The sequence below is a fragment of the Lepisosteus platostomus genome, chromosome 12 (genome assembly GCF_059453375.1).
Source record: "Lepisosteus platostomus isolate fLepPlt1 chromosome 12, fLepPlt1.hap1, whole genome shotgun sequence".
Taxonomy (NCBI): Eukaryota; Metazoa; Chordata; class Actinopteri; order Semionotiformes; family Lepisosteidae; genus Lepisosteus; species Lepisosteus platostomus.
Genome location: NC_142622.1, coordinates 4,690,100 through 4,705,373, shown reverse-complemented (window position 1 = coordinate 4,705,373; position 15,274 = coordinate 4,690,100). Strand labels below are relative to the sequence as shown.

Here is a 15,274-nt window from a genome sequence, read left to right as displayed (position 1 = left end):
CAATCCCACCTCGCTACCATGAAATTATGTAGATCCTTGAAGAATTCACTTCAATAACCAAAAGATTGTTTTGATATATATTTGATATATACATTCATTTGGCCCAAAGTAAATGAGTGTATGAAGAATTATATCTGTCATAATTATAACATGACAATATAACATAATATAAATGTGAGCCACAGCAGAATTATTTGCAAGCTGTTTGTAAATACCCCAAAGCACACGCACCCTTGCCTTTTGCATTGCCTTCCTTTTTGGATTGGTTTAATTACAGTAAAATGCTGTTCAGGAAATGCCTGAGGATTTGTTCAGTTATGACCCTTGCAAAATTCCATGGCTGCATTCCAGAGATGGACAAAACAGTGTTTTCCCTTGCATATACTAACTTGACAGGGATTTAGTCTCAGAAAAGATATACTTTGTTTTCTGAACGGAACATACAACTAGTGTATCAATTATTAAACAATATATTTTAAACTGAGACTGAAATGTCATTTAGTTTTTATAATAGTGACATACAAGAAGCTCGATACTATACATTGAGAATATGAACAAGAACAAGATAGAAGATCCATCACCAAGTTCACCAAGAGCATCAATAAGGACCACAGACCCTAATAGAAACTTAATATATGATCTCTGTAATGTTATTTAATTAGCCTTTTAGACAGACAAACTATATTGTTGGTCAGTGACGTTACATAATAGTGCAGCTACATTATGATATTCTGCAACTGAATGTGATACCACTGCAAGGATAAATGCACCAAACGTCTTATTTTTCTTTAGTTCAAATATAAACTAGCTAATATATATATATGTTCTAATATAAACATTAGAAAAGAAAATTAATCAAATGCAATGGCTTTTTCGGAGTTTATTTTACCTTAGAATCTTGGCAGTCCATGTCTAAAATGGTATACATGGTTAGATAATCAATGCAGTACCTTACTTTTGATGTAATCTGATTACTTATTAAAGCAATTATCCATTTGAGATGTAATGGGATTTTTTTTTAAACATGAGTGGCATGGATTTGTGGCAACTAACACTGCTGTCTCAGAGCTCTTGGGTCCTGCGTTCGATTTTGGCCTGGGGCCCCTTCTATGTGTGTGTTCTCCCCATATCCAGTTGAGTTTCCTGCAGGTGCTACGCGTTCCTCTCTGCCTCCTAAAGGTGGCAGGCTAGGTTTACATGGCGTCTGTATAACATGGTGTCTGTATATCTCTGCGTTTGTGCATATGCCCTGTGATGGACTGGCACAGACCCTTCATGTGCCCTGTGCTAGCAGGATGGGCTCCAGGCTGCCCTGAGTCTTACCAGCTCGGATTACAACAGGCTGTTGCCCTCTTGCCCGAAATGATAGTTCTCCAGGCTACCTATTCCAGTGGCGGCTCCTCACCCTTCTTCTCTGCTGTTCGTTTTACCAGGGTCTGATGGGACTTAGAGGCCCTGCTGGACCTCCAGGTGCACCTGTAAGTATCCCACTTTACAATGAGAGTTTTAATGGAAGCCTATTGTAATAAAGCAAAGCCTGACCTCATTAAACAAAACTAACATTTTGTCTTCTTCTTTTCCATGTGTAGGGTCCTCAAGGTTTCCAGGGACACCCTGGAGAGCCCGGAGAACCAGGACAGACCGTAAGAACAACTTTGTTGTACAGCCTGCTCTGTCAGTTTTTGCCTGCATGGTCAGTCCACCATTGAGGTGACCTAGAATCATGACTTTCATTTTCTGTATTTGTTAAGGGCCCAGTTGGTGCTCGTGGACCCCCAGGAGCATCTGGAAAACCTGGTGAAGATGTAAGTATTGTTAGAAGCTTGTAATACATCTTTGTACTGCATGCAGACAGTCACAGAACGCTGGCACCCAGTTTGTGCAAGCCAAATGATTTCTTCTGTTTCCTTATTCTCTACCACACACTATATGTGTTTAAAAAACACTCAAGGTGAGTCTTCCTTCTTTACCACAATCCACACCTTAGCATTTCCATGTCACAGGATGTCCTTGCAATTGAACTGAATTTTCTGATGGCTTTCTAATGTTTAGCTTTGCTCAGTATCATTTGGAAATTGAATGCTGCTGTGCATGTCAGCAGTCAAAGGACTCCCATTCCCATAGAGGTCTTTGCAAAGTCAAACCTTTAGGATTATGCCCTTATTAAATAACAAAAAGAATGTATTGAAAATAATGAAATAATAGTAAATTTAACAAACATAGGGTAGCGGTAATTTGTAAGTAATTTCTGTGCTTCTGTGTATTATTGCAGGTTCTTTGTTCCACAGATAACTCTTGGACCCACCTGCCTATTCTTTGTACATGAACTTTGGCTTTCAGATGTAGACAGCTGTGTGCAAATACATTGTATGTTAGGAACAATGGTGAACCTTACTATTTTTCTTTGCAGGGCAACCCTGGTAGATCTGGCAAACCTGGTGACAGAGGCCCCGCTGGTGCTCAGGTACGACACAGAATGCAGCAGAGTAGACAATAGCTCTGTCTTTATCATGTGGCTATCCTGCCTGTTTCTGACTGACTGTAGTGGATGCTGAGGAATACTATCTTTCTATCTTTCAAACTATAGGAATTGATCAGGAATTCTACATCAGACGCCCAGTTGGCAAGAAATCACAAGTAGAAGCCTCTATCATGCTTTGCTGCCAGGAAATAGTACATACTGTAGCCACATGTAGCCATAAGAAGAACATGTACGATATGAACCAAAACTCAGATTTGTCAATGAATACCAAATGATACTGAAAGTCACCCTTCTATGTCTGTCTAGGATTCTCCTTTGAAAAATGCATTCATTTCCAGCCATTCTTATACTCCATGGGTGATATCATTTTTTAAGTTTTCAGTATTTATTTACGGTAGATATGGTTTCAAAATCTCTGACCTAAGGGACACAGCAGTTATCAGTAGACAATGCTGTGTATATTGTTGGGATATTTCATTGTGCAGTTTCAAAACCTTCAACCTTTCCATATCTATACGTCATGAAGCAATGATCTTCTGCTGCAAAACACTGGCTAAACATCTTTTCTTTCTCATTCCTGCAGGGAGCTCGTGGTTTCCCTGGAACCCCTGGTCTTCCTGGAATGAAGGGACACAGAGTGAGTGCTGTTTTTTATTAGGACTGGGAAAGTGAAACTTAACGTGTTCAGTTCTATAGAACCATTTGGTACTATTTCCCTCTATCCTACAGAGGAACATGTTTACTTCCTTGTTCCTCATTGCCTCCTCTGTCTTTTTCCAAAAGACAGGTGCAATGAGGAACGAGGAAATACAAACTTGAAAACCAAATGATGCAGAATTCCTTCTAAAGAAAAAAAGGTAACACCAAAAAAGGCCCTGTAGAGCTGAACAAGTTAAAGATGAAAACACTTTCTCATTTCAAATACCCTTACATTTCATTATGCCCCTATAAGTGGTAAACCTCTTTCAATTATTAATTGATTAAAACATCTCATATTATGAATATTTGTAATGAAAAAGAATGCAAGCCTACCACAGCTATGCGAAGTAGAAAATGTGTATTTTTCCTGAACAAACAAACACTTTCAAAAACATTGTGTAGAAGATGTAGCGGGCCCTGCTATACAATCCCAGAAAAGTACATCTACACATAACCTAAACACATAACACAAGACTTAAACAGCTCTCATTGCTGGCAAATCACAAATCTGTCACTTACTGTATATTTACATATAATGCACATGATAGAATTACCTTGTTTCTGGCAACTGCGTGACGTCAGAAATGATGACCAATTGATTAGATGGAATTGAAGCATGCTTTTGTTGAATCAAATGTATGAATCATAATGCGTATTAAGACATTTTAAATATGCATAATGTACAGTATATAGGCTTTTCATATATTTAACTCCTGTATATGATTACATTCCAAGGGCTAATACAATGTTTTGAAGGTGATCAAAATTGAGTTATGTGTTCTACAAGATGTGAGCTGTTTTCATATACAGTATCAAGCAAGTGGCTCTTAACACATGAATGTTAAAAATATCAATTTTAAACAAACAGCAAGATACTAGGAGTATTTCTAAGATTCACCTTCCATGTCCTTTGACAATATGTCATGGATTCCAGGAAAACCCTACAGTGTAACAATTAGTGTGAATTATACTGTAATACTGTATCACGTACTGTACCAGAGACAAGTCCTGAATATTGTCCTTCTGTCTTTCTCATAGGGTTACACTGGCTTGGATGGACGCAAAGGAGAGCCTGGAGCTGCTGGATCCAAGGTAATGACAACCGAGCTTTGAGTAGAGGACAGATTGTTCTTCTCGATCTCAGAATGACACTTATTATAAGACGCAGCAGCTGCTGGGTTCATCGGCCCGGTTCGACGAAGAACAGCAGAGGAGAAAGTGAAGCTTGATTTTACTAAAGGACAAAGATTTGGCTTCAAAATTGTAGACCTTCGAATAACAGACTGTAGTAACTTCTATTGTAGTGTTCAATAGTTCACTGGGTAATAGTGCATCTTTTGTAACATATGAATACCACAATATGTGATGGCTGTTGTACACATATGAAGTATGATTAATCCCTTTTGTTCTGCTGGTTCTATGTTATAATAATTACTTCTCTTAAACCCACAGGGTGAACCTGGTGCTCATGGTGAGAACGGTACTCCTGGTCAGATGGTAGGTATCCTCCTAAATTATAATAGTCTTCCTCCCTATACAAACTACAGATAAAGATGGGGTTATACATTTGGGGTTCCATCTAGGTTAGTTATTTACACTTGATTGAGAACATTCGTGGTCTCCTACAGTAGTTTTTCTCAAAGATCCAGTCCTTAAAGACCTCCTTACCATAGCATTTATAATGATAACAAATTCTAACATTTTTTTATTTTTATAATCGTGAAGAAAGCAGAAGTTTACACAGTTGCTCATGCCCATACTATTCCCACATTCTGTTCAATTTCCACTACTTCCACTCTGAAATGGAAAGTGTATAAAAGATACAAAAGCCCCTCCACCTCTCACAGGCAGATACATTTTGTATTTGCTACACTAAGAATAAATACTTGAAAATCACAAAGTTTCAGTAAACAGTTATAATCACAGATTACATCATTTGTGTCACAGTGCAGTCCATGGAAAGTCTATAGCGGACTGGGAGATCAAACCATTTTAGTTAATAAAATTGTTATCTGGCTGTAAAGCACTAAGCAAAAAAAAACCCACAATTGTGTGTCATGTAAGTCTAAGAGCTTAACCTAGTTCTGTGTGTGAGCCATTCAGGACAGCGATCTTCTTGTTGTTAAGTATACTGGATAGGATGAGGTTCAGACTGTTCACCTTTTGTAGAATGTTTATGCAATTTCATCTTGTGTATAAAACTTACACGTGGGTCTTATAGTTTAATAAGTTATAGCCACAAATCCAGCAATAAAAATACCCTGGATGCTAAAATGGCAGTTTAGCAGAAGTCTAAGCGGCAGTTTAGGAAGGCTGCAAACTAAACTCCCAGCATCAAGGAGTTTCAGACGAGGAACACTGGGGTGACAGTGCCCTTGGCTTGGCGTGAGTGTCCCTGAGCAGTGCCTGATCTGTTCCACCAGGGCGCTCGTGGTCTCCCGGGTGAGAGAGGTCGCGTTGGTCCTGGCGGCTCCGCTGGTGCTCGTGGAAGCGATGGCAACGCTGGCCCCACCGGCCCCGCTGTAAGTATCTTCCCCGCCTCAGCAGAAGACGCAGGTCAGACTCAAGAGCGCAAAAGATACGATGCAATATTGAAAAGAAAATCATTTGACTTCCAGGAAGCCAATGAAATGACTAGCAGATTGCACAGTTACAGTACATAAAATCACAAAATACTGTATCATAGTGGAGTAACTGGGGATTTAATAGGGGGTTTCTAAGCTTTAGAAAGCCAAGTGCATGCATGAAAGAAATGCTTGATTGATGAACTGTATATTCTCTATAGGGCTCAGATATACAGTTAGAAATGTTTCATTGCCATAGTCTTGTAATAGGGACTTAGCAATCAATATGCAAGTGGCTGTTGGATGCTCTTGTACCGAGCAGTCAAGTATTATGAAATAGGGATGGTAAAAAATATTTTAAAATCACGAAACAGATGGCACGGTGTGCCTTCAAACAACCTGGTGAAGGCCATACTGTATTGTAGGCCAGAGTGTCATGTCAGTTTGCCTTTATCTGTTTGACATAACATGCTTGGCAATCTCTGGTGCAGGTCTCTAAACTCATGCAGAACGGCATCCTATTGATGGACTGCACGATTACACTGTATTAAGACTCCCGGAGTAGGAAATTACATTTGCAATTTTTTTTTCTTGTTTAGGGTCCCATTGGCGCTGCAGGTCCTCCAGGATTCCCTGGTGCCCCTGGTCAGAAGGTGAGTTCATCTGAATATCCTGTTTCTTTTTACTTTGTCTTTCATTTGGTCCACAGCCCTGAAAAGAACACAAGGAAAAACCATGACACACATTTGCTGTTCACATACAGTATGTTAATGCTTCAGTTGACTATGCCTCTTCCTGTCTCTTGAATAGCATTGCTGTCATTGTCTTTTACAGTATTCTAATCACTTTGCCTTATGCAAAACTCCCTGTGGAGTGAAAGAAAGAGAACAGCTTTCTCTTAGGATATATACTTACAATATCGCTTCAGAGGGAATATGATCATTATACGTCACAATATACACTCATGGATTATTTTATAGTTTCAAATTATATTCCCTAAATTCCCTTCCTAATGGATGTGCCAGTCAACTTGTCTCACTATTTCTGACATAGTCAGTGTGTGAAAAGTAATGTGACTGATCTCAAAACTGAAAAGTACAGGACAGTCTCAAGGGGCAAAGCTTTTCTGTAGCTACCCTGTATTGTCTTGGGAATGCACTGCAATGTTTGAGTAACAACCTGCTAATTACAGGTTATAAAAGGAGGACATTGTTTATTAAGTAAAAAACTGTTTTACTTTACTATAAGACTGTTGAGATATTGTGGGTTATTTACAGTAATTTCTAATTGATTGTAGCAGGATCACGCATCACAAATTGGTTATCACAAGCATAACTAATTATAATCAGATCACACTCACACAAGCAGACAGTATTATAACACTTTTATAAATATACCATTGTAAATTGTAATGGTATTTTCTCTAAATGTTATTCCTTGCTGTCATTTATCCTTGCTGACATTATAAAAGTGTTTAACTGATTTTCCCTAGGACATGTTTAATAAAGGGCTGTACTCCTAGCATCACCAGAAACCTGTAAATATATCCCCACTGTATGCATTTAAACATGCTCCCGGAAGAAGGATATGTGAAGCAGAAACATAGATGTATATACTGTATTTAATGGTGTGTGGTGTTTTACTGCAGAAGAAAGTTAAAAAAAATAGTTTTTTTAGGCCTCTATGATTGTCCATGATTGTCATTATCTGATTCTGTAGTTCATGATCCCTGAAGATTTCTTCCATGTTGTGTTTTCTCTCAGGGAGAGAATGGCGCTGCTGGTGCCAATGGTCCTACTGGACCTCAGGGTGCACGTGGTGAGCCAGGTCCTGCTGGTGCTGTGGGTCCCGCGGGTCCTCCTGTAAGTATTCACGGGGGTCAGGTCCCCTGCCGTGTCAGCTTCACCTTGACTTTGATGAGTTCATACCTCACTGGTCCTTTTCGCTTGTCTTTTAGGGAAATCCTGGCAACAATGGTCTGTCTGGAGCTAAAGGAGCTGCTGTAAGTAATCCACACTTCCTTTGTCTTTGTTTCAGAGCTGCATATTAGGACAGATCCTGACAGAGTAGCAGGCACATGCAGATTTGAGAATCTCCTCTGGAAATTACAGCTGAAGCCCTGATGAGGGCAATAAATGGCATTTCTGGAAATTTAATTCTAGAAATGTGCGAGATCACTGTTTTAAAGCTTAATGGAGGAAAACAGTACAATAGCAGACCACAGACTAACACACTTCAGTTACAGAAACTGCAGATCTCTTCTGAATGTACAGTTCGTTTTATTTACGGTGCCAGGAACCATCATCACAGTTCATCACCTTTTTTAAATTAACCACTTCGCTCAATTTTATCCTGACTGGAAAATTAATCCCCACCCACCCTCTTCATTGTAGTATTTCGTGATATAATAAAGGTTGTGGGAATTAAAATGAATATGGCAACATTAATAATTGTTTTCTAAATGACATCTAATGAGTTATCCAGGTAAGCTTTATTAAAAATGAATAAACAGGAAGAGTGGCATAAAGCTGCTTTATAGCTTACATCTAGCCATCTCTACCAAGTGTCAAACAATGGCTTCACGTCTTAAAAGGCGGATTTGAGCAATGTGTGCCAGGCAGCTGGATACTGTTACCGTTGACTTTATAAACTTGGGAAAACATCAGCTTACAGCTTAAACACTGCTTGGAAAGAAAACAAAACAGCCATGAGTTTTCACTTTGCTCTGGATGAGCATTTTACTGGATTGCTGGAGCAGTCAGAATGAAGCACCATGCTCAGGCATACAGCCCTGTAGCTCAAGTGCCACACTCAGGATCTGAGCCCACAACCTTCTCATTAGTCAAGTGTCAGAACTGCTCGCAACACACTGCTGTATAAATGACTACGCGCAGTGAAATCCTACAGGATGTAAGAGCTTCCTCTTACCTGGAGCAACAAAACACAAACGCATCGCTACTGTCAGGAAGTAAACATCTGCAATATATGATTGTATAACACTGGACTGAGGGCAGCCAGTCCTGGAGGCTACAGTGCCCTTTTCACTTTTTCACACCAAGATAAAATGTCTAATCTTATATACTGTATAGATCTTGATATACTGTATGTATAATCTTACAGTTAGCATCAATGGCTCCAAATACCCAAGTGGTTTAGCTTTTCTCAAATGGATGATTGTCACTGCATTGAATGACAATCATGGAAATATGTGAAGCAAGCAAATTAATTTGACGTTCATCGGATTTTACACACTGTACCTGCTAACACTGGAATCTCCTTTGTACAGTACTTACAAACATGAAGCCATTGTGTGACACTTTTACTCCCAATCTCATCCACATATTATTGTTCACTCATTCACATGCATTCCTTACAGATGGGCGGCATGCATGCCACCAAAATCCAATAGCTGTATTTTAGATCATTTCTGATCAGTAAAGTATTTTGCTATATGGGCTTCTTTGATGCTGTGTGCTGTGATGTCATTAATAACTACTGTAATCATGCTGATCAAAGTTCCAGACCACAAAAGATTACACCAGTTAAATCCTGAAGCCCCCGTCCTTGGGGGTGTCACATCTTACCAGGCACTGTCCCATCATGCTCTTCTCAGTGGGGCACAGTCTCAGCAGGAGCGTGCTGTGTTTTCGATAGCTAGGGAGCACCGGCTGTGAGCTCACTGAAGTGGGGCTCTGTGTTGTTCTCTGCAGGGTCCCCCTGGTATTGCTGGAGCCCCCGGTTTCCCAGGCCCCAGAGGAGGCCCTGGCCCACAAGGACCTTCTGGTGCCGCCGGACCCAGAGGCAACAGTGTGAGTAACTTCTGCACAGCGTCTGTTCAGCACGTGGTGGGAGGGAACTGGTGCATTTGTTTTCAAAGATTAAACACTAAAACTAAGTATAGTATTTCCCTCTGTGGACAAATTGAAGGCAAACCACCTCTTTAATCCTTGTAACACAGAGCCAATTTACAGACTGATTTTGACCTGCACAGTGAGAAAAGTTTCAAATTGCTAAATAACAAATACATATCTCAGTATTTAACAAAATATATCCCTCTGTCTATGATGAACTCTGTAATATGCCTATGGTGCAGAATGACAGACTCATTTCCCAATTATTAACTCCAAAAGAATGGTGTTTTTTTTTAGTTTCTATAGTTAGAAATAACATTAAGCATTTTTAGCATCAACTGTAGTACTTTCATACATCCCTATTTTCTGCTGTAGTATATTTTTTAGTTGAAACATTGAACGTTCAGATTTTTACATTAACCATTTAGCCCCTTTTCCCAGCTTACTTACAGTCTTAAAACTGAATTCTGCAGAAATACTGTATATATGGGTTGAATTTCTTTGAACAGCACCCCAATAACTTTGTGTGTACGTGTTTTGTCTTTTTGGAAGCATTACCCTACATATGTCGATATTATATAATATGTCTTTGTTGTAAATGTCTGTAACATGTCTGTAGATTTTATTTTACTTCTATTTTTTTTGTTTTGTTCTATGTTAATTTTATTATTTTTATTTGCTTTGGCAACACTGATTGTACCCATCGGTCATGCTAATAAAGCACCTTGAATTGAATTGAATTGAAATTGATTAAACATAACCTCAGAATGAAATCTCTACAGCCAATTTTTAACAAGATTCTACGTACAGTTGTCTTTGAAGCTACTCTGGCCTTTACTGTAGGGTCAGTGACCTATAGAGACTGTAGCTCTCTAGGTCATTTGCAGTCATCATGACTCGCTTGTGTTTGCGTCCTCGCTGCAGGGAGAGCCTGGCCCCGCTGGCCCCAAGGGTGAGACTGGATCCAAGGGTGAACCCGTAAGTATTCTTCTTTGGGCCATTCAGTTTCACATTGCAGTACCACCTCTGTCTCCCTGCTACAATGATGATTGTGATGCCCCTGCAGGGTAACGTCGGTGCCCATGGTCCTCCTGGTCCTGCCGGAGAAGAGGGAAAGAGAGGTCCAACTGGTGAGCCCGGTTCCACCGGACCAGCTGGCAACCGTGGAGAAAGAGTGAGTGCCCTCCTCCTTACACCTGCTCTGCCCCCTCGGATCTTCTGCCATTGAGCCCAGGGGGATGGTCTGTGACATGTTAGAGATCATTCATACATTTAAGAGGGTGTCAGGATTTCAAACAGCAGACGTCTGCCAGAACATCCAGGAACATCCCCAGGGAAGTGCCTGAAATGAGCATCTCAACAGCAGTGGTTTAATATGAGGGACACTGTGGCCAGTTGTCGGCTTTTTGTCTCCTCCTACGGATCCACTCAGTGCGATACAGTAGCAGACATTGATGATATCACTGTGATATGAGTTTGTGAACTAGTGGCTTTCGAAATTAGCTTCCAAAGATGTAATAGCCATGGGCCGTCCAGGTATGGAATGCACGTCGTGTTTTGAGAGAGGATGTGAATTACAGTATGTAGGATTCCAGTTTAGAAAAAAATACAAAAACGATGCATGTGTTCATGTAAAAAACTGCTACTAAATTGACACCAACGTTTCCTCCAACGTTTTCAAAAACATAAGTATATAAAAATATTTTCCTCTAATGTACAGAAAGTTAGGCTGAAAAACTTCTGTAATTTGGGTGAGGAGGACTTTGTAAAGGTCAGAAAATTACCTTTCTATTACCTTTTAAAATACATACTGTATACAGTATTTTCTGACATTTTACAGGTGATGCTTCATTTTCTAAGCACACAATAAGAATCCTTTTCAATTACACAATGTTAAAAAGGTATAACATTCACAGATATATTTTTACATTTTGAAAATGAAAATGAAAATGGGTTTTGAAGCTTTCAGGCTCAAATGAACATATTTTTATTTTTCTGAGAGCACAGGTTATACTTTAAAATAAATATTCAATAACATGATTTTTGTTTGCTTTGCAATAGGGAGTGACTGGATCTCGTGGTCTCCCTGGACTTGAAGGCAGAGCTGGTCCTATGGTACGTCTGTAAATACAATTTCAAACCTTTCCTGAAAGAGGTATTTTTCTCAAACTTACGGACCACCCCTTAAATACAGTAAGCGTAGCTCTTAAGAGGGAGTTCTTTAAATTTTAATTTAAAATTATCCAATTGATTTGTCCTGACTTCTGTACTGGTTACAAGAAAGTATTATGATAATAAACATTACATGTACAAACAATAATACAAATGGTATTTCACTATTAATAGCAGGAATAACACGTCCAAAAATGAGATAAATTTGAGGATGTTTATTGAGTGTTTAAGTATAGTGAGCTTTGACTTAATCTGCTTGGGGGCGCATCCTGGCTGTAGAATGAAGAGACTGGGACCCCCTGCAGAGTGGGGAGAGAACCAGCGGGGGGGCTATAAAGGTAGAGGTGGGGTGGAGGAAGTGATGCAGGAGAGAGAAATGAGGAAAAGAGAGATTTCAGTACGTATTGAGTATGATACATACAGCTTTTGAGAAATGATGATGTTAGGAATGATGTTCAGAATTGAGTAAAGTAGCTGTGACAAAAAAAGTATTGGTTAACCTCAGTTAAGAACTTCCATTAGCAGTGCTGTGGGGTGCTTTTCTTAGTCAATCTCAAGCACATGAGTACAGCACAAATGCACCATGTCTTTCTTGAGTCACTGCATCGGTGTTGCTCCGTGACTCCCTGCCTAAACTGGACGTTATCTCCAAAAGGGCATGCCTGGAGCACGGGGAGCTACTGGTGCTGGTGGTCCTCGCGGTCCCCCTGGCGATGGCGGCCGCCCTGGAGAGCCTGGTCAAACTGGCGCGAGGGTGAGTGTCTGACCCGTACCTGTACCGTCACAGTACACCGGCTCAGGAAACAGTAGGGCCCCGCGTGGCTCACACGCCGTGGCGCCATTTTTATTTCTGGGGCACAGGCCCGCTCCAGCTTTTATTCAAGTCGCGGGGATGGTAATGGCGTCTCTGACAGAGAGCACCGTTTGTACACGCAATTCAACAAGCTAGTCAATGTCGGCACTGTTTGTTTTTTTGCCACAATTGCACATTTCCTCTTTATCAGAAATGAGTCATTAACATGGCCGTCAGTTTAAATATGTAAAAACCTCCCCTTTTCCGCGTGCTGCACACACTGTAACTGCGTGTGGAGGTTTGCTATTGTCAGAGGTGCAAAATGTATTGAACGACAGCAGTTGCTCAGAAATTCGCAAAGCGTCATTCAACAAAAATAAGAACGCAAACACATGTACAGGATGGAGCGCTTGGATTTGCTCACTCCAAATAGAAGCAAATGGGGGAAATCTGGATGAGCTGTGGATGATACTTGAAATGATCCTCAATTCTTTTTCAGGGTCTCCCTGGCAGCCCTGGCAGCTCTGGACCTGCAGGAAAGGAAGGCCCTGCTGTGAGTTTCTGGATATTTGGGGCGGGGGGTAATGAATGTGATGTGAAAGCTTGCCTGGCAGACGGAGTGATATTTCTGATTTCTGATTGTTCCGCGCAGGGTGCTCCTGGTCAAGATGGTCGCTCCGGTCCCCCTGGCCCTGCTGGTCCCAGAGGTCAGCCTGGGAACATTGGATTCCCTGGTCCTAAGGGCCCTGCTGTAAGTGGAATAATACAAGCTGTGCCTTTTGGTGTGACAATGGAAATCTTGGCTTTCCAGCAAACAATGTATCTGGAAAATGATCTGGTCATGGTCATGAACCGCGCCAAATTAAAAAACAGAATATTTTTACCTGTATGCAATGTGCACCTGGAGGCTGCTACCACATTGTTACCGTGTTCGTACTGTACTGTAAATGAGTTCTGAAGGGACAAGAGATGATCTGTCTCTTCTGCTTGCAGAGTGTAGATACAGTACTTACGTGGAGGATGCTCAATTACAATTGAATAACATTCCTCTTCAGAGACGCTGACAGGCAGTGTTATAAGCAAGTGTGTTGTTAACTCTATGGACGGTCTTTTGTCAAGCCTTGAGGTGGAGACCTCCATGTTGAGGTATTCACTTGGCAATGTATTGGCATTTCCCTCATCCTTTCCTTGTTTCTGCCTTCAGGGTGAGCCTGGCAAGCCTGGAGAGAGAGGATCAGCTGGCCCTGCCGGTCAAAGAGTAGGTATCTCGTCATTGGTGTGCTTTGGGACATAACGGAGTAAGGGCTTGTGACTACATGACCAGGGTTAAGCACCTACTCCAACACTAGTGGCATTTCTGTGGCTGTTGATGAGTTTGTTAGACTCCCAGTCTTCTATAACCCACATATACTGTAGCTCCAGGGGTGCTTTTGCAGAGTAACTGCAGCTCTGACTTTGAACCCATGGTAAAGAGTGAGCTTCAGATCAGACAGTCAGTCATTAAGGTTAATTTAATTTGCTGCACCAGTTTGGTATCTCGTCCTGGTCTACTGTGAGACTTGAAGGTTGTGGCCAAATGCAGCTGAACTGATCTGATCTCCCTGTGTGGTTTAGGGAGCCGCTGGCCCTGATGGCAACAACGGAGCTGCTGGCCCACCTGGACCTTCTGTGAGTACCGGCTTTCCCAGTCTGTCACGAGAAATACGACCGACCACCATCAGAGCTAATCCAAAATCAAACATGCAGCCTGTGCAGTCACAGGAACGATGTAAGACATCCTTTGTGCAAAGACAAAGGCCAGCATAACTATAATAAAAAATAGAGTTATTATAATAGAATATTAAATATATAATACAATACCATATAGATATATGTTTTACAAAGAAAACACTTTTCTATGAGACCTTGTATACAGGTAAAGTATATGTCGATAGTACTGTTTGTTATCTCATTGTATTTTGAAAGCTGCAGTTCGAAGATGTATAAGAAATTGACCTTTTAAATAACAGGAAGTACAGGTACAGTACAAGCCTACCTTCACCTAGCCCCTGTAGTAAAGCCACTGTGTTTTATGACAGGGTAACGCTGGTGAGAAAGGAGAACAAGGTCCCTCTGGTGCCCCTGGCTTCCAGGTGAGTTACTGGACTTCACAATAAGCTTTGATTGCTGGTCCCTGGAGGAAAGACTCACTGTGTGGGTGTGAGGTTCTGGCACAGCGCTCAAGGAGACAAGGAAAACATCTCTTCTTCTCTAGTGACGAAGGATGTGAAGATAATGCTGCACCTGCACGGGCAGCTAATGATTAATAACACTTTCGCCGTTACAAAAAAGGAAAAGCTGCGAGCGTCAGATACACCTGTAGATTATATTCAACACAAAAAAAGGATGCAATCTTTGGTTGTGTTATTTCATCTGTCCATGTTAAATTCAGTTGACCAGACTCACGCATTTTCCCCAAGAAAATAATATCCCTGTGATTAACTATATGGATGAAGTAAGGACTATATAAGAAAGAAATCTGAAACCAAATTTATATTGTAACGTAGTTGTTATCAGTAGTGCCAGCATGCAAATTCTGGCATATTCATTGTTTCAAAGGAATACAAAAAATCCTATACGAGTAATCTGAATTAGTTTTAAATTAGATGATAGATGTTATAGATGTTAAATTGCATAATCACTTATCTTATTTACAAGATTTAATCCCTGTGTT

At 40.7% G+C, this 15,274-nt stretch overlaps 1 protein-coding gene across 1 annotated transcript in view; it reads left to right on the top strand.

Moving 5' to 3' along the window:
- Window positions 1-15,274, top strand: part of col1a2 (collagen, type I, alpha 2) — a 40,887-nt gene that overhangs the window by 7,769 nt on the left and 17,844 nt on the right. Inside the window, exons 6-26 of the mRNA XM_088600532.1 lie at window positions 1,434-1,478; window positions 1,590-1,643; window positions 1,752-1,805; window positions 2,411-2,464; window positions 3,066-3,119; window positions 4,220-4,273; window positions 4,634-4,678; window positions 5,605-5,703; window positions 6,345-6,398; window positions 7,509-7,607; window positions 7,703-7,747; window positions 9,456-9,554; window positions 10,521-10,574; window positions 10,663-10,770; window positions 11,658-11,711; window positions 12,424-12,522; window positions 13,061-13,114; window positions 13,214-13,312; window positions 13,766-13,819; window positions 14,176-14,229; window positions 14,640-14,693. Coding sequence (XP_088456658.1) covers window positions 1,434-1,478; window positions 1,590-1,643; window positions 1,752-1,805; window positions 2,411-2,464; window positions 3,066-3,119; window positions 4,220-4,273; window positions 4,634-4,678; window positions 5,605-5,703; window positions 6,345-6,398; window positions 7,509-7,607; window positions 7,703-7,747; window positions 9,456-9,554; window positions 10,521-10,574; window positions 10,663-10,770; window positions 11,658-11,711; window positions 12,424-12,522; window positions 13,061-13,114; window positions 13,214-13,312; window positions 13,766-13,819; window positions 14,176-14,229; window positions 14,640-14,693 — 1,386 coding nt within the window. The remainder of the gene's footprint in view (window positions 1-1,433; window positions 1,479-1,589; window positions 1,644-1,751; window positions 1,806-2,410; window positions 2,465-3,065; window positions 3,120-4,219; window positions 4,274-4,633; window positions 4,679-5,604; window positions 5,704-6,344; window positions 6,399-7,508; window positions 7,608-7,702; window positions 7,748-9,455; window positions 9,555-10,520; window positions 10,575-10,662; window positions 10,771-11,657; window positions 11,712-12,423; window positions 12,523-13,060; window positions 13,115-13,213; window positions 13,313-13,765; window positions 13,820-14,175; window positions 14,230-14,639; window positions 14,694-15,274) is intronic.